This window comes from Argentina silus (assembly GCF_951799395.1).
Source record: "Argentina silus genome assembly, chromosome: 2".
Classification (NCBI taxonomy): Eukaryota; Metazoa; Chordata; class Actinopteri; order Argentiniformes; family Argentinidae; genus Argentina; species Argentina silus.
Window position 1 is genome coordinate 7,089,716 of NC_139656.1, and position 22,249 is coordinate 7,111,964.

The following is a 22,249-nucleotide window of genomic DNA, read 5'->3' on the forward strand; positions in this document are numbered from 1 at the left end:
GTTCCTTTACCACAGTCTAAAACATTCTCAACGGCCCCAAAAAGCGAACGCACACACACACTACTGCTGCTGCTGCTGAATCCCTGTTGACATTGTTCCCTTCAAATCGGTATTGCACATCATCACACACAGCAAAGCTGTTGCTATCAGCAAATTGTGTTTAAGGTGAAATAAACAAAGTTGTTTTTGTGTTTGGCTGAGGAAATAAAATCCAAGAGGTTTCTCACCATTGGCACAGTAGGGAATCTTTAGCCTTGGTAGCAACTAACAGTGATACTGTCTACTTGTGTGTGGCTGTCGGTGGTCATTCAGAAAGACTTCTATGTTGGCACTACCACCAGCATACAGGTATCATGGAATTTCAACTTAATCCAAATCAAGTTCAATGAAAACATATACTGCATTATATTCTCTGTTCTTCCTTACTGCCTTGACCTATTCCTGCTCCTGCCTATAGCAAGCATCACGACGTAAGGCATACTTCTAATGAAATCTTTATGATTAATCGCATAAGACATCTAGTAAAGCGTCAGCAATGTCTATGGCATCCAAGACTATGGCATACATTACATTACAATACAGACTACAACAAAATGACATAGCATACACTATGGCCCTATTCCACTGTAAGTTGTTACAGGGCTGGGCCTAAGGTTCATGTTGGGTTTCCACAGTGTCCTGCTAACAGTGAAAAGACCTACAGCCTGAGAAGAAGAGAGAAGGATGGGAAGGATAGAGGGGAGGGGGGGGAGGGTTGCCCTATGACCCCCAGTCTAGGGTGTTACCTATGTGTGTATGTGTGTGTGTGTGTGTGTGGAGGACATGTATCTCTCTGTATGTGTGTGTGACAAGTGGGCGTGGGTGTATCTGCATGTATGCAAGGTGTGTGTGTGTGTGTGTGCGTGTGTGTGTGTGCGTATGTCTCGTTAGGCGTATGACATCCATGTGTGTCTGTGTGTGTTCTCTAGGTGTATGACAGGTGGGACCCGTTGGAGATCTGGGAGGTGATGCTGGCGCTCCTGCTCATGCTCTGTTCGCTCCTCCCCCCCGATGACGTCCTCCTCATAGCCTGAGGGCTGTTCCTCAACCCCCCCACGCCTCCCCCATTCCCCCTCTGACTCCCCCCTGAGGGGTGGTGCAGGCTCCACGGTGGTGGCCCCCCAGCCAACATAGGGTGACCCCAGGGCTGCTGAGAGCTGGAGCCCGCCTGGTGATGACTATGGTGGCTTCCATGGTGTGACCCCCCTCCCCCAGGCCAGTTTCCTCCCCCCTGCGCCCCCTGTCCTCCTGCTCCCCCCCCCCACCCCCCAGGTGCACCGGGGAAGCTGTTGCTGCTGTTGGAGTCAGTTGCCAGGTTGGAGAGAACCATGTTGCTGAAGCCCAGCCTCATGGACTCAGAGTCGAAGGCCTCAATCTCTCTAGCCTGGCGCTCCAGCAGGGATCGGATACGCTCCAACCGCTCGTTCTGCAGGGCCAGCATCTCCTCCTCAATCTACGCACACAATTTACATTTTAGTCATTTGGCAGCTCAGTAATTTCACCTGATACACCAGACATTTGAACAGCTGCTTGCGTGGATGCAGAATAAATAACACTCAGCAGTCTGTTTCTGCATGGAACTTGAAATGTATCATGCTGACGTTGTTTTATGTTGAGAGTCCTGTCGAGTCTTCAAGTTGGGGTTCGTCCTCTACCTCCAAATATAAACAAGTACTTTGGTTTATCAGCTCGCTTCTCAAACAGGTACAACTACTGTCTGCATGTACTACTGTTATCAATGTTTCTATTACATTACCATACTTGAAGCTGAGTGAATATGTTTTTAAGTGTAAAAAAATCATTGAAACCTATCATTTCAATCTGTTTGTATGGGTGTGGCCCAGAGAAAAATAGACTTCAATCGTCAACGCTTTACGCACGTGCTGGTGTAGCAGGGAACATGGACTATAATAGGACTCTATAAACACACACACACACACACACACACACACACACACACACACACACACACACACACACACACACACACACACACACACACACACACACACACACACACACACACACACACACACACACACACACACACACACACACACACAAAAACATAGAAACACCTTCTGCTCCAGCAGCGCCCTGCGTAGTGAGACTCTCTGCTCAAGGTCCCTCCTCTCTCTGTCGTGCTGGGCGTCCGTCTGCATCTTGATCTTACTCTGGTAGGCGTTAAGCAGCTCCAACTCCTGTTGCAGTTGCATCCTCAGCACCTGGCACTCCCCCTCCTGGGCCTCGTCCAACCGCAGCTGGGGGGAGGGGGCGGGGATAAGGCACGGGTCAGAAACTCTGGATGAATCTTAAATATCTTTTCTTAAGACCTCAGAATCAGAGGTGAGGAACCTCAAAGCTTCTCCTCCAATGTGTGTTGAGGAGGCGGCATCTCCATTGACCGTGCCATGTCCAACATCAACACCTACCTCAAGAATAAGCTTAAGCAAGCCCCCTAGCAGAACAGTCAGGGTTTCAATAGCAATGCTTATCTACCCTTCGGCTATCCATATAATTGATCTATTTTCTTAACTAATCATATTGCCCTTCTCTGTGACTCAGATCTCTCTCGATCTCTCTCTCTCTCTCTCTCTCTCTCTCTCTCTCTCTCTCTCTCTCTCTCTCTCTCTCTCTCTCTCTCTCTCTCTCTCTCTCTCTCTCTCTCATAGGGTTAGAGGTCAAATGTGGAATTGGGCACAACTCTCAATCTCCCTCTCTCTCTCTTATGTGCTGTGTAGAATACTGAGTGTACAGTATGTGTGGTACCACTCACAGCCTGAGTAGAGAGCATGTCGTTGATGGAGTGGTCGTACTGCTCGGCCAGGATGGCCAGTTTCCTGGTCTGCTCCTCCTTCAGCCTCTTCAGTACGGCCTTGTGGTCGGCCTTGGCTGTGGTCTCCAACAGGTGGTTCCTCAGGGCCTTGTACTGACGTGTCTGGATCTTACACGTGTCCTGGAACTGCTTCTTGATCTGCATCTCCTTGGACTGGACAGCAGAGGAGAGGGACAGAGAGTAAGGGAGAGAGGAAGCGATTGTAAAAGGTAAGTGTGTCTGTCTGCCTGCGGCAAATGTGAGTGTGTTTATGTGTGTGTGTGTGTGTGTGTGTGTGTACCTTGAGGCTCTTGGGCTGCTGACGGACTTCCATGACGTGTTTGCGTCGCAGTTCCCTCTCCCTGCGTTTGTTGTACTCCAGCTGGTTGGTGAGCTCAGTCTGGTGCTGGGTGCGGATCAGCTCTGCTCGCATCTTCTGGATGGTCCCTAAATGCCTGAACTCCAGCTCCTGCATCGACTCGTGATGCCTGAGCAACATGGCATGCTCCAGGTCCTTCTGAGTCTGACGCTTATTCAACTCCTGAGAGAGAGAGGGAGAGAGAGAGGGAGAGAGAGAGAGAGAGAGAGGGAGAGAGAGAGGGAGAGAGAGAGAGAGAGAGGGAGAGAGAGAGAGAGAGAGAGACAAATATAGAGTGAAAGCGGGAGGGTGAAAGACATGGAAGGAGAAAGCGGAAAGTTTAATATCCTGCTTTAGAGGCCTGTTTGTTTGCACGTTTGTGTGTGTGTGTGTGTGTGTGTGTGTGTACCTCTCTGGCCAGGTCTTGTTCCACATTGTGCCTGGCGATGAGTATCCTGCGTTTGAAGCGTCGGCACTCCAGCTCCAGGTACTGTCTCTGTCTCCTCAACAGGTTGGCCTCCTCCTCCGCCTGATAGTGGAGGTGGAACCAGAACTACATTATGTATCAACATCTCTCGGCAATAATAGTAGTATTGCATAACTATGTTTATCACCTATAAATATAAAGTATGTTATGTCTGGATATACACAGAGGTAGAATTGATAGATTGGATGGTCATGGCAAGTTTACCTGGAAGTGCTGGATGTTCTCCTTCTGCTTGGACAACCACTCCTGCTTCTCTTTCTTAGGGGTAGACTGGTTCTCACTCAACTCCTAGGGGACAGGGGCATGTGAGTGAGTGTGTGTGTGTGTGTGTGTGTGTGTGTGTACATACGTATGGGTGTGCATGTATACCTCCTTAAGCTGTTCCTTGCGTAGTTTGTATTCGCGTTTCTGAGACTCCAGGAAGCTGCTGAGCTCTTTCTTCTGCTGGACCTGGATGTGCTGCTGGAACTTCTTCTCATCGTTGGCAAACGTTTTCGCCTGGAGCAGACACACACACATATTTTTCTTTGGTACAATTTGCCTGGCAACAATTTGATTGCTTTTTCACTGTTCTTTATTAGCCAAAAAACATGCTATTACCGGCTAACGGAAACCCTGGTGTGTGTGTGTGTGTATGTGTGTGTATACATCCACATTACAGACTAGCTTCATCTTGTAGAGAGACGTATGTGTGCACAAGCATGTGAAAGTGTGCGTAAGTGTGTGTTCATACATCTTTCTCCATGGAGGCCTGGTGTTTCTTGACCAGTTTCTCTATCTCCTGAGCAAAGCTGTTCCTCTGGCTTTCCAGCTCTTTGTCCAGGCGGAGTCTGTGTTCGTCCATCTCCCCCTTCAGCTTGTTCTCCAGGGCCATCAGGTGCTTCTGGTGCTGCCGTCTCATTCGCTTGTACCCAGACATCTGCTCCCGCAGCTCAGAGTCCTGCTCATGCTCCTGCATCTCACGAGTAACCTGGACACACACAGGACAACCGTTAAAGTCTGATAGTGAAGGATAGAAAGGAAGAAATCAATGGATTGTTATTTTTGTGTAACGACTTTTAAAATGCTCAAAAAGAGGATAGAGGGTTTGTGTGTGTGTGTGTGTGTGTTGTCTCACCAATGATGCTGTGCGTATGGTGGCGAAGTGTTCACGGTTGCGGTAGTGTTTCCTAGGGACCTGAACGGGAGCGGCTTGTGGTTCAGAGGGACAACCATGGGGCTCTTGGTCATTGTCACGGTAACCCTCCTCTTCCTCCTAATAGAGGCAGTGATTCATCATCATCATCATCATCATATGAAAAGCAATTCAATGTGTGACTGGTACATGGGTGGTCTTTGTCAGGTGTGCATAGACATCATAATAAGTGTTCTCACAATTCTGTGTGTGTGTGTGTGTGTGTGTGTGTGTGTGTGTGTGTGTGTGTGTGTGTGTGTGTGTACCCACCGGCTTGAGGTGTATGACAGAGCTGTTGGACATGACCGTGTGGTCTCCCTCCATCAGATCCAGTTCACTGCGGTCGTCCTGTGCTGCTTCGTTCAGGCTGTTGACAGAGCTGCTCTGGGAGCTAGCACTGATACTCATACTGGGGATGGACTGGTTACTGCCCACGCTGTTCACTGTCCCAGTTCGCCCAGCACTATGGTCCGGCTCCTACACACACAGAGAGACACACTCACACACACGCACGTGGACACTTGAACTGATGTTATGGATCCTAACTCTGCTGTTATGGGACCCAAAAATGTGAATGCAAACTTCACTAAAATAGTATCTGTGTAAGCTTACACACAGTCAAAACCAAAAAGAACACACACACACACACACACACACACACACACACACACACACACACACACACACACACACACACACACACACACACACACACACACACACACACACACACACCTCGTCTCCATCCTGTGTCTCCGCTGTAGGGCCGTTGTGGGCCTCGTGGAAAAGGAGCTTCTTCATCTTGCGGTACTGCAGGTTGTCCAGCTCTCTGACAGCATCCTTAGTTCTCAGGATCAGGTCCATCAGCACAGAGTCAGGCCGCTCACGCTGCACAAACGCATGCTACAGTACCACAGGGGGGCAGGAGAGGAGGGGAGGGGAGGGGGGGCAAGGTGCTTTACTGTAGACTTCTGTTTCTGCTGGGACTTACTCACAAATTGTTTTCAAATGTAGAATGTATGTAACGTATAGCCTTTTATTTTAAGTGGTTGATGTCAGAAATAATAAATGTCTGGGACCAAACACTACAAGGTTGCGTGACATTTCCTGTCTGTGGGTGTAATTCAGACCTCTGAATCTATAGCGCTTTTTGTCTCTACAATGCAACCAAGCACTGTGTGTGTGTGTGTGTGTGTGTGTGTGTGTGTGTGTGAGGAAGTACAGGATTAGTGAATCAAAATAGAGGCTTATGGGGATGGAACAGAGAGCAAACATCAGAGCGAGATTTAACACCACAGGGTTTCACAATCTCCATCTACAGAGTCAGCACAGTAACCTCACTGTGTGTGTGTGCTCACATTTAGCAGATCGTCAGAGTGTGGTCTATCCTGGGGGATTTTCTGAAGGCAAGAATCAACAAAGTTTCTAAAGTAATCCGTCCTGCAGAGAGAGAGAGAGAGAGAGAGAGAGAGAGGAAAGTAAGGAGGATGAAGGAAGGAAGTGCCAAGGAAAACATATATATATATACTTGGTAACAATTGAAATCAAAACTGCAAGTGAGAACGATTGCATGTGTTACTCACCATTCTATGGACTGCAGTGTGGGGCTCTCATTCTGTGCTATGTGGTATAAGGCACTCATTGCATTCATATTAAACAGAGGAGGCTTCCTCTCCGCTACATACACACACCGGGGGACAGAAATAGAGGAGAGTTACACACAGATATTCATACACATACCACCTACTTCATACAGGCACAAACACAAACACTATGGTGTCACAGTGATACACTTACAAAGAAACACAGACAGACAGACAGACAGACAGACAGACACAGACAGACAGACAGACACAGACAGAGAGACAGACAGAGAGACAGAGAGACAGACAGACAGACAGACAGAGAGACAGACCTAATTCTATACAGGTGATGCCCAAGGACCAGATGTCCACCTTCCCATCATACTGGCCCTCGTCCATCGCCAGAATCACCTCTGGGGCCATCCTACAGAGAGAGAGAGAGAGAGAGAGAGAGAGAGAGAGAAAGGGGGGGGGGGGTAGGGGAGAAGAAAGGAGAGATGGATTAGGAGAAGGAGGGAAGGAGGGTGAACAAACAGTTGTATGAGGTGGTGCTATCCACAGAAACAGAAGAAGGTGTGTTTGTCTTTTGGTGCATCCTTAAGAGGGTTCCTCTCCCTCACTCCTTAAACCCCTCCCCATAACCCACCTGCACTGACACATACCAGGATGTCACAGTAGACCATTGAGATGCAACCTGCCCACAAGCTGATTATTCCCTCACCAATATGGCGTCCCCACAAAGGAGTTGGCAGGTGAGGCAATGGAGGCGGAGCCAAAGTCTGCCAGTTTCACCTGCCCAGGCTCAGTCAGCAGGATATTACCAGCCTTAATGTCTCTGAGAGAGAGAGAGAGAGAGAGAGAGAATCAGTCAGATGGTGCCAGTTTATGACAAGTGACTTTCAGTCAGCTACTTGGATAGGTATAAAACGCAGGTTTCTGAATAAGGTTCCAGCAAGCTGGTCCACATGCCACAGAGTTGCAAGCAACTGCCTCCAAATTCATTGCATGGTGCTTCATCATACAGTAAGACAATGACCCAAAACATACTCCCATAGGAACGAGGGAGTTTTTCAGGGCCAGAAAGTTGAAAGGTCTTGACTGGCCATGTCAATCTTTAAATCAAAATTTAAATCCAATTGAACATCATTTCATTTCCTTATGATAAGATTTTAAGCAAAAAGACCGAAAAACAAACAACTGGTGATGGCTGCAGTACAGGCCTGGCAGAGAAGATACCCAGCCTCTGGTGGGGTCAATGGGTCGCGGACTTCAGGCAGTATATGCATGCAAAGGATTGTTGACCAAATACTTAACATGAGTACTTAATTTGGACATTTCATAAATCTGTCCCATTACTTTTGGGTACCCTGAAATAGGGGGACTATGCATAAAAAGTGGTGTAATTTCTGAACGGTGAAACCAATATGTACACAAATACCAGTTTTAAATAAAAGCTGAAGATCAGCCACTTTAAACTTATAGTAATTTAAAATCCAAACTTTTGGAGTGTAGAACCAAAAGAAGAAAAATGCTTCACTGTCCAATTATTTATGCAAGGCACCGTAAGTTATAACATTATGACCACTTTTAAACACGCTGTAAACACTCACCTGTGAATCATGTTGTGGGAGTGAAGATAGGCTAACCCCTGCAAAGCACCATGGGTAATGGCAGCGATCTCCATTTCAGTAAGGGGCTTTTTATGAACTAAAAGTGGAAGGAGAATCTTTAGCAAACGGCTGCGATCAACGTTTTTTTTAAGTTTAACGCACATCAAATGTACAGAATCATCTCAATCACACACCCTCTGTTGTTATGGTGATCTGTCAGGCATGCTCATATAAAACATTCAACCGTCACTTTCTAGAAGTATGTGTCAGTGTGGGTGGGTAGAATCATATTGTACCAGATGAGTATATCACAGAGCGGCCATGTTAACACCTACCTTCCAGAAGATCAGAGGCTGAGCCCAGACAGTACTCCATCACCAGCTAGAGAGAGAGAGAGACAATAGAACTGGTACCTTACAATATGGCGAGTATGTGGGAGTCTGTCTTTCTTGTGTGTTTGTTTGCGTGTGTGTGTGTGTGTGTGTGTGTGTGTGTGTGTGTGTCTTACCCATGCTGTATGTTCACGTAGGTAGCAGCCCTTGTACTCTATACTGTTGGGATGCTGGATCCTCTGGAGGAACTTCACCTCTTTGATGATGTCCTGCCATTTCTGTCAGAGGGAGAGATGAGAGAAGAGACTTTCAAATTAATGCATATTTGTTGTGCGTGTGCATGAGTGTGCGTGCGTTGTGGTAGTGTGGGGTGAATCTGAGCACACAGATTAGGTGTAATCTGATTATGGCTAATCTGAAATTAAGAGCGGAGCAGAGCGGGCGAGAGTGAAAGCCATGCGGTGACCTTGGAGTGTGCGACACTGTGTGTGTGCTATGTTTATTTAAGTTTCAAGTTTATTTTGTTTTAAAGTGCATTTTCACCAAGGTCTCAGCACACTATACATCATATAAAAACACATTAACAAAACACATAATATCAATAAAAGCATATGGGTCACAATAATTTGACACGGGGAATGGGGAAAGGCAGTGGGGGGGGGGGGGGGTTGCTAAGGGCATGTTGGACTAGTTGCAGACTTCGTATGGAGGAGCTCATTGGATAATAGCTCATTGGATAATAGCTCATTGGATAATAGCTCATTGCTAGTAATCAAATCTTGATGTTATAAAAGTGTGAATCAATCTTCTGGCATCCTCAAGTAAAAGAGAATTTCTTATTTTTGCAATATTGCTTAGGTTCTTAATGTGAGCGTCCAACGTAAGGTCAGAGTCAATAATAATAATACGAAGATTTTTTACTATTTTTTACATTAGACCTCAGATTTCTTGGGCCAATGATCAACAATTCAGTGTTATCAGAATTAAGGAGGATGTTATTTGCCATCAATAATTTAACGTTAGTCACACAGCATTCAGGCAAGACAGTTAGTGGCATGCCAGGTTTCATAGCAATGTATCACCTGCATAGCAATGAAACATGCTGACTACATTACCTAGGGGTAGCATATATAGGGAAAAAAGTAGTGGTCCCAAAACAGAGCCTTGTGGAACACCATAATTGATAGTACACTGTTCAGAAGAATCACCACTGACATGTACAAATTAGTATCTGTTAGTGAGATATGATTTAAACCAAGACAGAGCAGACCCACGGATTCCCACAAGTTTCTCCAGTCTGTGTAATAGAATTTGGTGTTAAACTGTATGAAACGCAGCACTCAAGTCAAGGAGCACAAGGATAGAGACAGAGTTGCTTTCCGAGGCCAGTTAATTAATGCAGTCTATGTAAGGCAGATTAGCAACTGCGGCCACACACACACACACACTGTACCAGACACACACTGTACCTAACACTTACGATGGTCAGAATCTGATCGTGAACAGTTCTACACTACTTTTAGTGGGGTTCATAGAACATAAACCATATTCACAATGCAGATGACTGATTCAAGACCGTGTCAGATAGCCGCTAGATTTATTATGGTCAAGTTCATGAAATTCATCAATCTAAATCAACATTTTAGTAGATTTACTAGGGGTTGAGGTTGTACAGACCCGAGCATAAGCGATCATCTTTTTTTAAATTTTTTATCATGACATCTTCAATCAAACAGTGCTGCCAGAGAGTCACAGAGACATGTCTGATGCTGCGTTTGGTCTCTGTGAAAAGCCGCCTGTAGACGTGTTTGGTGTGGTGTCGTCGGTCTCACCTCGTTGGACTGCTTCCCGCTGTAGGACATCTTCTTGATGGCCACCACCTCGTTAGTGCGCACATCCCGCGCCTGAGACAGACAACACACATGGGTGAGACAGGAGGCCAAAGACTCAACAGGGTAGGTCAGAATCCCTCTATACCTCTGGTTACTCATATCATTGTCTGATATAATACATCTGCTTTTTGTCTGTCTGTAATCTGTCTAATCCTTCTCTGCCTGACAATTCTGCCTCTTTATCTGTGTGAGTGAGTGAGTGAGTGAGTGAGTGAGTGAGTGTTTGTTTGTTTGTTTACGTACAAAGTAGACGGCTCCGAAGCTGCCATGTCCGATCTCTCGTAGGTCTGAGAAGAGTTTCTCAGGGTCGTCTTTGAAGAAGAGCTCGGCGACATCCGGGTCCTTCAGGCTGCCTGCCCGCACAGAGGAGGGCATGTTGGGTACCGTAGTCCACACCCAGGGGAGGGAGGCGGGACTATCTGGGCGTGTGTTTACGCCGGAGCAGCTGAAGACTCATCTGCAGGAGGGAAGGGGCCAGAGGGGCTGGAGCATGGGCATCTGAGGAGAGGGAGAAACATTTGCAATAAAATCAATACAGCCGATTATTACAATATTATTTTTCACGCCACTCTATCGATAATCCAGCCCTAACATCGCAATCGCTTTTAAAATGTTTTTTTTTCTTCTTTTTTTTGGGGGGGTTATCAATAACGTATTGTATACTTACTGTACAGACCAAGGTGATGCATACAACAGAGTAGGCTGAATTTTCAGTTACATTTTTACATTTTCAGAAAATACATGTGGAGTATCGTAATGTATCGCCATATGTATTGTATCACAATAGTATTGTATCGTGACCCATGTATCGTGATACGTATCGTGAGGTCCTTGCCATAACACAGCCCTAGTCACAATAACTAGGCCTAATAGAACTACACAGTAGAGAAGTAATGGAAACCATGTTTTGTTTGTACCTAAAATCAGTAAACCAATGTCAAAACAGCAGGAATATTAAGCCTCCTAGTCTGTGACAAAGTGACTGTGACACCAACTAATAGCAGTACTGTACAACTGTTGACTCATCAAAAGTAGCCTACAACAGCAGCACTGGAATCCAACACCTCAGCAATTACGATGGATCTTTAAGCTACTGGACTATGTGAGAGCACTAGCTACATCATTTAGATTGATTTAACGTCTATGTTTACCAGCCTAAACTGGGCTATTGTCTTAATGAGAGAGGGTGGTGGGGTTAGACGATAAGAAAAGTCTTCCGAAGTGTGCGTCTTCAGAAGTGTACAGTATTGATGAATGAAATTGTTGTGTGTGTGTGTGTGTGTCAGCACTTTAAGACCCTCAGGGACTCATCAAGCTCCTCAGATGTGCAAATCACCACAACAACCCCAAACACATGAAGAGAAGGCCATTAGGGAAGAGAGGGGGGGGGGGGGGGTGAAAATCAGAGGGGGGAGCAAGAGAAAGTGGAGAGGGAGAGAGTGTGGAGAGAGGAGACGGGTAAAGAGAGGGAGGGGGGGGGGGACTGCAAATTCTTCAAAAAAGCATAGGCCTATTATGAACAGTTGACGCACACACACACACACGCACACACACACAATAACAGAGTCACAAGACTGGTCTGGTATGGAACGCAGTCGAGGTTGCTCCGTGTCTCAAAACATACACATCAGTCTTATTTGACATGTATGATTTGAGAAGCGGTACGACCTCAACGGCATTCCATAGTCTAGGAGGGCCTTAGATCACGTAGGTCAGTCTGAAACCTACACACGCAAACAACCACACACACACACACAACATTACACACTTTGTCTCGGTATAGAAAATGGATACTCCTGATGGAGTGGGTGTATTGATTTTCTTTGTGCTGTAAAATCCTCAAGAAGAAGCCTAATGGGTGTCAACCGGCACTAACCCCACTGTGTGGGTGTGTGTGTGTGTGTGTGTGTTTGAGAGATGGTCTGTTGACGTGTGCAGAATATAAGAGTTCAGTAGGATTGTGCAAAGCAGTAAGGGGCAGAGAATGGTGGAGGGAGGGTGAGTAATGGACACATTACAGTAGGTTACTCTCACATGTAAAACACACAGGGGTGGGGACCGACAGTGAGCATACCTCACTTCTCCACAACCCACAGAAACATCCCAGGTATTCTCCACACACACACACACACACACACACACACACACACACACACACACACACACACGTTCTTTGTTAGACTGCCTTTTAGATGTTTTGCTTCTTCACGTTCCTCAAACATCTGAGAATAGCCCTACAAGTCACCATCAGATAAATCTTTGTTACAAGAGCTCACATAACCTGCCGGTCTAGAGTCTGGCTACATCACTCTGTCATTACACGTACCGCCAATGTAATGCACTCCAGGAAATACAAGAAAACATTTAGGCTATGCTGAGATGGATTAAGCTGTTGAATTGGATTAGCCCTAGAGCAGAATCTTGCCATGATCAAAGCCATGATCAAAGCATCTGATAGCTAAAAAACAAGACACAGAGTGTGTGTAACAGTATGTGTAACAGTGTGTGTGTGTGTGTGTGTGTGTGTGTGTGTGTACACCTGGGTCATAAATTCGAGGAGTAGCCTAGGTCAGGGGCAAAGGCTATATAGCCTAGTACTGTAAATGTTTACTACAGTATGTGATGGTGTGGTTAGACTAGGTCTGAGTTGGTCACTAAAAGGCCCAGCTATGCAAGTCACACTGAATAAGAGCCTCTAGTTGCCAATGCTATTCTCAGAATGTTGAATAGAAGAGACTCTATATCAGTCAAGATTTGGCGACTTCTCAAACTGACTAAGTGCTGCTTAATACACTGTATTTTGACAGCGCAAAGCTCAAGCTCAAGCTCTAGCAGAGCATAAAGACTAAAGTCAGCCAAACATCAACATTGCAGTAACATCACACCATGTAGCCTTTGCCTACTATATGACACAGGGGAGAGAGTGGAAACTAAGAGGATTTACTCCATACTGTTTCCCCTCACAGAGCTTCCATTAATTCCTCTCTCAATGGACTAAATCCTGTGTTTAATGCTTTCTCTGTACTCACACACACCACACACTCTTGGCCTCTGCAACAACACTAAGGGCTAGGCTTCACACACACCAAAATAATATAAACCAAAAGAGCCTGGTGGCAACGGAGCTAGGCGGAGGCTGAAGAGGGCACCCCGCCTTAAGTAATGGTAGGGGAAACAAACACTGCCACACATACAGTGCTGCTTGAAAGTATGTGAACCCTATGTGCAATTATAGATTTTTTTTTATAGTTTTTACCATGAAATCTTTATTTAAATCAGAACCAGTCTTTTGTATCTGACATAACAGGTTTATATTTACCAATTCCATATGTTGGTTTAGAGGAAATCATGCGTGTAGTAGAAAAAGTAAATTATAAAGAAATGAGTGCAGGTGGGGACCAAATGAACCAATCAAAGGAGAGATCTTTAAGAAAGAGTTTGGGCAGGACTCTGATAAATAGAGATAAGAAACCTGGTCAATTTTGTGTTACCCATACAGGTGAATGCAAAACACACCATGCCGAGAGGAAAGGAGATCTCAGAGGACATCAGGAAGAGGGTAGTGAGAGCACATCAGTCTGGGGAAGGCTATAAAATCATCTTAACAACATTTGAGCTCCATCAATCCACTGTGAGGCAAATAATTTACAAATGGAGAGCATTTAACATGACAGCAACTCAGCCTAGAAATGGACGCCCTTCCAAAATATCCCCAAGAAAAATAATAAATCAGGTAACAGCCAACCCAAACATAACATCTAGAGATTTGCAGACCTCCCTTGCTGCATCTCAGGTAACTGTACATGCTTCAACAATTCAAGAACACTGAATCGAAATGGCATTCATGGGAGGAAGAAGCCTCTGCTGTCAAAAAAGAACCAAACTGCCCGTCTTAACTTTGCCAGAGAACACCTGGACAAGCCTGAAGGTTTCTGGAAGTCCATTCTCTGGACAAATGAGTCCAAAATTGACCTTTTTGGTTACAATAAAAAGTTTGGCGAAAACCCAACACTGCCTACCACCAAAAGAACCATATCCCAACAGTCAAGCATGGTAGTGGGAATGTCAAGATCTGAGGCTGCTTTTCCTCCCCAGGACCTGGACGACTCCACATCATCTCCACAGGAGATTCTTGAACAGAATGTCAAGCCATCAGTCAGGGAGCTAAAGCTGGGCTGAAAATTGGTCTTCCAACAAGACGACCCAAAGCATTCAAGTAAATCTACCAAAGAATGGCTCAGGAGAAAGAAGATTTATGTTTTGGATTGGCCAAGTCAAAGGTCTGACCTAAATCCAAAGCGGGCAGTTCATGCTAGACACCCCTCAAACCTCACTCAACTGGCTGAATTTCTGTAAGGAGGAGTGTGGAAAAATCCCTCAAAACAGATGTCAGAGACTGATTAGTGGCTATACGAGACGTTTACTCCAAGTTGTCGCTGCTAATGGAGGTGCCACAAGCTATTGACTGAAGAGGTTCACATATTTTTGCACACATGAAATCTGAGTTTTTGCTAAATAAACAACTTTCGTTAAATAAACAATGAAAATATATAATATGTTTTTGTTTGTCCTTTATTTGGAAAGTCTTTATTACAAATTGGGGTTTAGATAAATATTTTATAAGTTCATTTTAATATTTTATACAAAAATAATGACCATCCCTGTAGGGTTTACAAACTTTCAAGCAGCACTAGATAGTATTGCTCTCAGAGACCAGATAGAAAAGGAGTTAAGCCAGCAATTTACACCATTTAGTCTGTTCAAAGCTTGAATTAATCTCCCCCAAACCAGTAATCTTCAAGCCTGCTCCTAAAAATAGTCCCACACTGTGGCTAGGAGCCTGAAGTGGGCTTGGGTTTGACTATGGCTGGGTATTTCTATACTTGCCTGGTTTAATGGGACTGAGGCTGGGTGGGTGGTAACCTATGCCCTGATAAAGCAGGATACAGTCAGATACATTTGGGTAGTACAGGGGTGGGGGAAGCACCGCCCCCAGAATACATTAAGCCCTACTGTTGCCTTATGTAGGCTGGATGAGTGAGCCCTGAGCCATGGGGGTAGCAGTGGAGCTACACCAGCCCCACATTACTCGCATGTGAGCACCGAAGAGCCACCGTCATTTTTTTCTATCCACATTAAAAGTGATCAGGACAGATGAGCGACAATGATAGAATGACAGCGGATAATGTGATGGCAGAATTGCTGAGAATGTAAACCTTAATTATTTTTGCAACGCGACAGTGCGTGGGTAATGTGGGGCTGGTGTTAGACTTTACCGGTGGTCAGACAGACCCTGGGGATTCACAAAGTATTTAAACACACCTTAGTTGACACTCATACAGGTACTAAACCTCACAGCCAATACACAAGGCAAGACAGCCTCCTTCTTAGTCGTGAGTGACATTCAGTAACTCCCTCAATTGCTCAAGTGGGTACCAGACTATTTCTACATTCAAGAAAAAACATTAGGCCTACATTACCCCCGCCAAAGAACAACAAGTTGGCTAAGGCAGACGCAGATTGACACCCAGACAATTCAATTGGTAGGCAGCCAGGCAAGCACAGACCAAAACAGGTATATAAAAAGCACACAGACAGACAGACAAACAAACAGGTAAGCAGACAGAAACAGACAAACGGTTAGGCAGACAAACTGACAGATAGAAAAATAGGCAGGCCCATGTATGATTCTAAAGCTGGCCAAATCTCTTTCAGGATGCAGTATGATGACTCAACTAGTGACAATGTTTAATGAAAATCAACATGAAATGCATGCTGCTATTACATAATACTGCATGTTGTTGCGTGGGATTGGACTGTGACTCATGTTGGAGAACCAGGTGGTGGTAAGGTACTGTAACAAGGTGGAGTGGTAAGAAGAGTGTAACATCTAGTACTAAATGTGACACCTCTTAAGGGCTTATATAGGCCTTAAGAACATGATCATACTAAAGTTTATGTTTCAGTCAATCAACCAAATGTTCAGTTAAATAACATGACCTAGTCAACTGGACTTTTGACACAAACCAAAACTCCTAAGAAAACAAAGACAGGTATGACTATCCTCGGTTTCCATCCATTGCTTTGTGACTCATGCTGGAATGCGGATGTGTATGCAGGAGGGTAATAATCGGGAGGAGCTGTCACTCATTATCTAACGAATGAAACCAACAGAATGGTTAACAGCTCTAAAACCAACTGTATGATGTTAGCTATATGTGCCCGTCTGGCACCACGTGAGAGTGGAGCGAACAGGCTCAGAAGCTAGAGGATCTTGCTGAGAGAGTGTTACGCAATGTCAACACAGAAATTAGGAATGCGACTTACGTCATAGCGTACAAACCAGCAGCAGCCAGCAATGAAAGCAAGCTTATTAGGCAGGCTAACCTGAAACGATCATCGATTTGTCAAGCTGCATGTGCTGGCTAGTTGTAAACATATAGGCCTAGTCATTTAATAAGACGCTTGCTTATATTTTAGCCAGAGATACATATTGCATGACGTTAATCTTTGAAGTGGCGAAGATGGATTGTGCATGCTGCTGTAGCCTAAGGACTAACACCAAGTTATCTCGTGTGTGTGTGTAGCTTTGTTGAAAATATATTTTCCAGTTGCAACACCGCCAAGAGAGTTGCACAGACAGCAAAAACAACGAGGCCGCGAGGGAGTGTCTTTCATGGTGTCACAATAAACTTCGTAGCAATCCACTGCTTTACACACATACTGATCCATACCCAAACCTACCTACCGTTGCCATCTATCCCCTTCTCTGCATTTTGACAATCAAACAGCTGTTTCATCAGTCACAGTCTACAATTGAATTGTTAAAATTAAACAGAAGCAATTGTGTAAAGCTATACACAAACTGACAATGGTCGTGATGGCTCGAGTTAGGTTGACAACTTGCATTAGCTAGCTTGCTAACCAATCTTTCAGTCAGAAACGAGCCATAGCTAAATGGCCATAAAACAGGGAGTGACAGCTAGAGGTAACATATCTAGATTAAGCTATCCAAATCAAATGTTGTTGTGAGGATTTTAGCTAGCTAGCCTCCCTTAGCAACAGCTGATTATTGAGCTGTTTAGCTGGGCTTATTATTATGTATTCGAAGGTGGTGGTAAACTGCGGACCTCTCAATCAATTTATTTACACTGCTCTCTGGGAGAAGTTCGCTTAACTTTACATCACAGTGTGGTCTTTGTTGTGAGTGACACTGGACGGGGCACTTACCTGTCAGAATGCCAGGCTCAGGAGGAACGGAGTTACCGCAAAAACCAAGGAAGGACTCGGGGCAGGGCTAAACCAACTCAGGAACCAAGAGTGTGGAGCAGAGATTGGAGTTTAGCTTTGATCGCTAACTGGCTTTCAGCTTCAGTTTATTCCCCGGTTCTTTGATTGTTCTGCGAAGCTGTCAATTCAAAAACAGTAACTAACACCAGTGTGTTAGCTACTACTCATAAAATGTGTAGAAGACTCCCTGTTAATGACTGTCAAGGCCAACAGCACTAGCTACACCCAGCCAGCTAGCGAAGTTTCCCACTCCCAGTCTGTTTCTAAAGATGGCGGCGGAGAGATTTCACCTCCTCCACTGTGACAATCACGGGGCCAAAATATCCAAAACTTCATAAAGTGAAAAACGACAGTCAGCCCTAGTTCCAGTTCGTATCGTCGCACACCTGTGCGCCACTCTGACCGCAACGTGGCTGGTTGCAATGTGTTGTTGTCGCTGTTTACACCCGGGTGCTGAAATAACCCCCTCCTCTCTGTACAAACTATCCCCTTCTGAGACTCCTCCGCAATCTCGTTGCACCGACGACACAGGCCGTGATCGGTAGGTGTGGAGGCGGCGTGGCCAAATTGGGCGGGGCGGTGACTATGGGATGAGAACTCGTGGTTGGTTATCACTGATTGACAGTCATCCACAGTGTTGTCAACTTCATTTTCATAATTTGATACGTTTCTGTTTACATTCCCTTGTACTTCAAGTTGCAAAATAAACAGAGCCGAACACTTTTGTTACTCTGTGTGTGTGTGTGTGTGTGTGTGTGTGTGTGTGTCCTGTCTCCTCAGTCTTACTGAGCTCCTTAGCTGATTATGATCTAAGTCTAGCTGTACCACAAATAGCCTAAATAACCCACACATCCTAGTCATGACTGAGCTTCCGCATTCAATAGCCTATACAATTTCAAAATTCCCTATAATCTCTCAATTCAAGAATGGCTGCGTTCTGTCCTGTATTCAGTTTGTCCTTCATTGGATGTATGCACACACCACACACACACACACACACACACACACACACACACACACACACACACACACACACACACACACACACACACACACACACACACACACACACACACACACACACACACACACACACACCTTTGAGACAACTGGCTGGCTGGTGATAGCAATCTGTGTATTTGTGTCCCCTCACCCCTGTTTTTCCCATCAGGGATCTGAGATCAGTGTGTTTTTAGGTAAGAACAGTCAGTCAGTCAGTCAGTCAGTTAGTAACCCTTTTACCTAGCTAGTCTCCTTCACCAGCCATTATTACACTACTGAACCTAGGAGAGCCTAGAGGCCCTGCAGACAAGGCTACCCAAGGCTGTGACGTTCCAGTGTACCATGTTTCTATGCTTGTGTTACATCATTGGACCTGAAGGCTGCCCACAGTCAACCTATAGCCTGCTTACAATCACTAGTTAGGAAAAATGCCTCTCAAATCAAGGTGCTCTGATACGCCTTGAAAACCATATAATAGTCGATACAACAATTCTAAATTGTATCTAGTCCACTACAGTATTCTTTGTTAGGGCACCCTCAGGGGGTCATGTGTGATTCAAACCCTGGTGATGCAATGTAATCCAAAGGAAGATTTAACTACTCAAGACTCAGACCAAAGCAGAATTGTGGCAGTTAATTAAGGGTTGTCAGTTAAGTAATAATCCGCATTGGTTCAGGTGCTGAATCTCCTCTCATCTCTATCTACAGCGAAGCCTTCAGGGAATGCCACAGTGTGTTTGCCTTGGGGTTGTTGACAGAGAGGCAGTGAATGACAGTGTAACCACAACAACGGTGAGAAAAGCTATTATCCAACAGTCATATATCATCCATTAGCTAAAGTTGTTGAAAGGGATGTCCTATGCATACCTATAATATTATCATAACTATCATATCATAAAGAAAAGTTGAAAAGGAAGAAAGCTATCCAAGACTATTGGGACACAGAAAACAAGCTTGTGCATGGCAGCTGAGAGGTTAAAGATGGCATTCCAAAACAGACTGCAGACCGAGCAACCAATTAGCTTGCAGGACAAGTCTCCCAGAACTGTGATTGGCTGTTGGCGGCCCGTTGTCCTGACGATGGGAATCAGGTCCTGCCTGTGTGGTCTGTATCCAGGCGCAGGGTAACTATGCTGAGCAGATAGAGGGACAGACTGCAGAACCGGTTTCCTCTCTCTCTCTTTCTCTCTCTCTCTCTCCCTCTCTCTCTCTCTCTCTCTCTCTCTCTCTCTCTCTTTCTCTCTTTCTCTCTTTCTTTCTCTCTCTCTCTCTCTCTCTCTCTCTCTCTCTCTCTCTCTTGTTTACATTTGAAAATGTATTGTAGTGCACATCATGCACGCTGCAGATGCTTTCACTTCCACCAAACCATGATTCTCGCAATTATCTACAGATGAACATTGAAACAAGTATCTCTGTCTTCCATGTGCTAGTATCTATGTCTTACAGTGCAATGTCTGCTATTTACAATTCATTTAGATAGATTCTATCGATTACAGTAACATGATTGTATGTCCTTGCCAGTGAGAATGACAGCATATGTAAACAAGTTGTAAAATGTTGACTGTGTTATTTCGACTGTACAGTACGACCCTCTGCACCACCATGTTAAACAGTATGAGTCTCTACTCGAGACAGATCACAGAGAACCATAACATGTACAAAGTTGTGTTTTATTTTGTTCCATACATACAGTACCCCATAATTGCCCAAATATAACCATATAGTATTGCAGATTCTCCGCATAGAATCTTTGTCATTTTTCAGCTTCCACAGCCTCCTGGATTCATACTGTACACAGACCTGGACACTGAAGTGTGGTGAAAAGTTCCCTAGGCCAGCACCCCGTCTCCGTATCTGTCTCTGCACCTCCAGGCATTTCCTGCCCTCAGACTCTGGGCTCAGCCTCTCCCCTAGGGAACAGCCTGCTAATGACTTGAGCCCTTCAGTTCTCCCTGCAGCTCTCGACACTTAATGCGCTTCCTGTGCAGCATGCTACCACAGGAGGGCGCTAAATGCAAAGGAATTAAACTCCTCAATGAACCTAATGTCAGAAGTGATATACGTATGCGACAGGTAGATCTAAGATCTTGGGTGTTTCTCACACCCACCACTCTCGTTGTGGCAAGTGTGTATGATAACAGTTGCTAATGCATAGCCTAGCTGTCACAGTAAAGCCAATATTTGTACATTTTTAGTTCCATCAGGAGAACTCAATGTATTCGACTGGTAAACAGCTATTTATTTACATGAATATTCCCCAAAAAAATAAAAAAAGATCCACATAGATAGTAGTGGTAGTGGCTCCCATAATTCATGATAAAACCCATTTTGCCAACCAACTGTGTTAATTTCGGCGACACATTACATTGGTAGACAGTTAGTATAAGGGGGGAAATTGGCAACAGACATCAACAACTTGGTACGTTTGGTACCGCTACATACTCGTCTGCCTACTTGTGCCACTCCTGTCAGCTAAGAACAGGAAACTGAGGCTACAATTTGCACAGGCTCACCAAATTTGGACAATAGAAGATTGGAAAAACGATGCCTGGTCTGATGAGTCTTGATTTCTGCTGCGACATTCAGATGGTAGGGTCAGAATTTGGCGTAAACAACATGAAAGCATGGATCCATCCTGCCTTGCATCAACAGTTCAGGCTGGTGTGGTAATGGTGTGGGGGATATTTTCTTGGCACACTTTGGGCCCCTTAGTACCAATTAAGCATCGTTTAAACGCCACAGCCTACCTGAGTATTGTTGCTGACCATGTTCATCCCTTTATGACCACAGTGTACCCATCTTCTGATGGCTACTTCCAGCAGGATAACGCGCCATGTCACAAAGCTCACAACATCTCAAACTGGTTTCTTGAACATGACAATGAGTTCACTGTACTCCAATGGCCTCCACAGTCACCAGATCTCAATCCAATAGAGCACCTTTGGGATGTGGTGGAACGGGAGATTCGCATCATGGATGTGCAGCCGACAAATCTGCAGCAACTGCGTGACGCTATCATGTCAATATGGACCAAAATCTCTGAAGAATGTTTCCAGCACCTTGTTGAATCTATGCCACAAAGAATTAAGGCAGTTCTGAAGGCAAAAGGGGGTCCAACTCGGTACTAGCAAGGTGTACCTAATAAAGTGGCCGGTGAGTGTACGTTTATTACACTTGCAAGCGGAGAGACACTCCAAACAGAGTTCAGTGGAATCTCTAAAGCAGCACAGCAACTTTCCCTCCTTATAGCAAGGAAGGAGAACACCGTGCCCCAACCAAGGACAGAGATAGGGATGTTGAGGGTTGGAACACATCGTGTCAATAACAGGCGCCACAAGCACTGTTTCCCACAGTATACTTCCAACCTTCAAACCCCGTTTTAGTAATAATATTTCTGTCACATGGAGAGGAGAGGGGCATAGGGAACTGATCCAGTTCCGCATAGTCAATTCTCCCGATTGCCCTCTCGTCCTCGGCCACCCCTGGCTGTCAACCCACAACCCCCACATAGGCTGGTCATCGGGCCAGCTCCTCCGCTGAGGTAACACCTGTGACAGCCATGGCCAACCCCCTCGTTCCTGTTCTTCCCCAAGATCCCTCGCGGCCGGAAACAATAGAGAACAAGACATACATTTAATTTGTTTCTCTTCTTACCAAAATGCAGGAC

General features: G+C 45.2%; 1 protein-coding gene across 1 annotated transcript; it reads right to left on the bottom strand.

The window, feature by feature from the left end:
* Positions 1-2: 2 nt before the first annotated feature.
* On the bottom strand, positions 3-18,070 carry taok1b (TAO kinase 1b). Its single transcript, XM_083695331.1, has 21 exons — positions 17,521-18,070; positions 10,534-10,788; positions 10,231-10,302; positions 8,575-8,676; positions 8,402-8,447; positions 8,067-8,163; positions 7,178-7,291; positions 6,789-6,880; positions 6,457-6,550; positions 6,232-6,313; positions 5,609-5,776; positions 5,144-5,350; positions 4,817-4,954; positions 4,433-4,669; positions 4,069-4,197; positions 3,904-3,987; positions 3,622-3,741; positions 3,156-3,395; positions 2,816-3,028; positions 2,118-2,300; positions 3-1,492 (listed from the first exon to the last, which is right to left on the bottom strand). Exons 2-21 carry the CDS (start codon positions 10,663-10,665, stop codon positions 965-967), a joined length of 3,078 nt encoding a protein of 1,025 aa, XP_083551457.1. The 5' UTR covers positions 10,666-10,788; positions 17,521-18,070; the 3' UTR covers positions 3-964.
* Between the last annotated feature and the right edge of the window lie 4,179 nt (positions 18,071-22,249).

What these genes read in the sequence shown, in the direction of transcription:
- taok1b (XM_083695331.1), bottom strand. Translation starts at nt 10,665, where the DNA reads ATGCCCTCCTCTGTGCGGGCAGGCAGCCTGAAGGACCCGGATGTCGCC. An exon ending in GCGGGAAGCAGTCCAACGAG is followed by an intron (nt 8,677 to 10,230) that starts GTGAGACCGACG and finishes TCCCTCTGACAG; the next exon opens with AAATGGCAGGACATCATCAA. An exon ending in ACATGCTCTCTACTCAGGCT is followed by an intron (nt 2,301 to 2,815) that starts GTGAGTGGTACC and finishes CCCTCCCCCCAG; the next exon opens with CTGCGGTTGGACGAGGCCCA.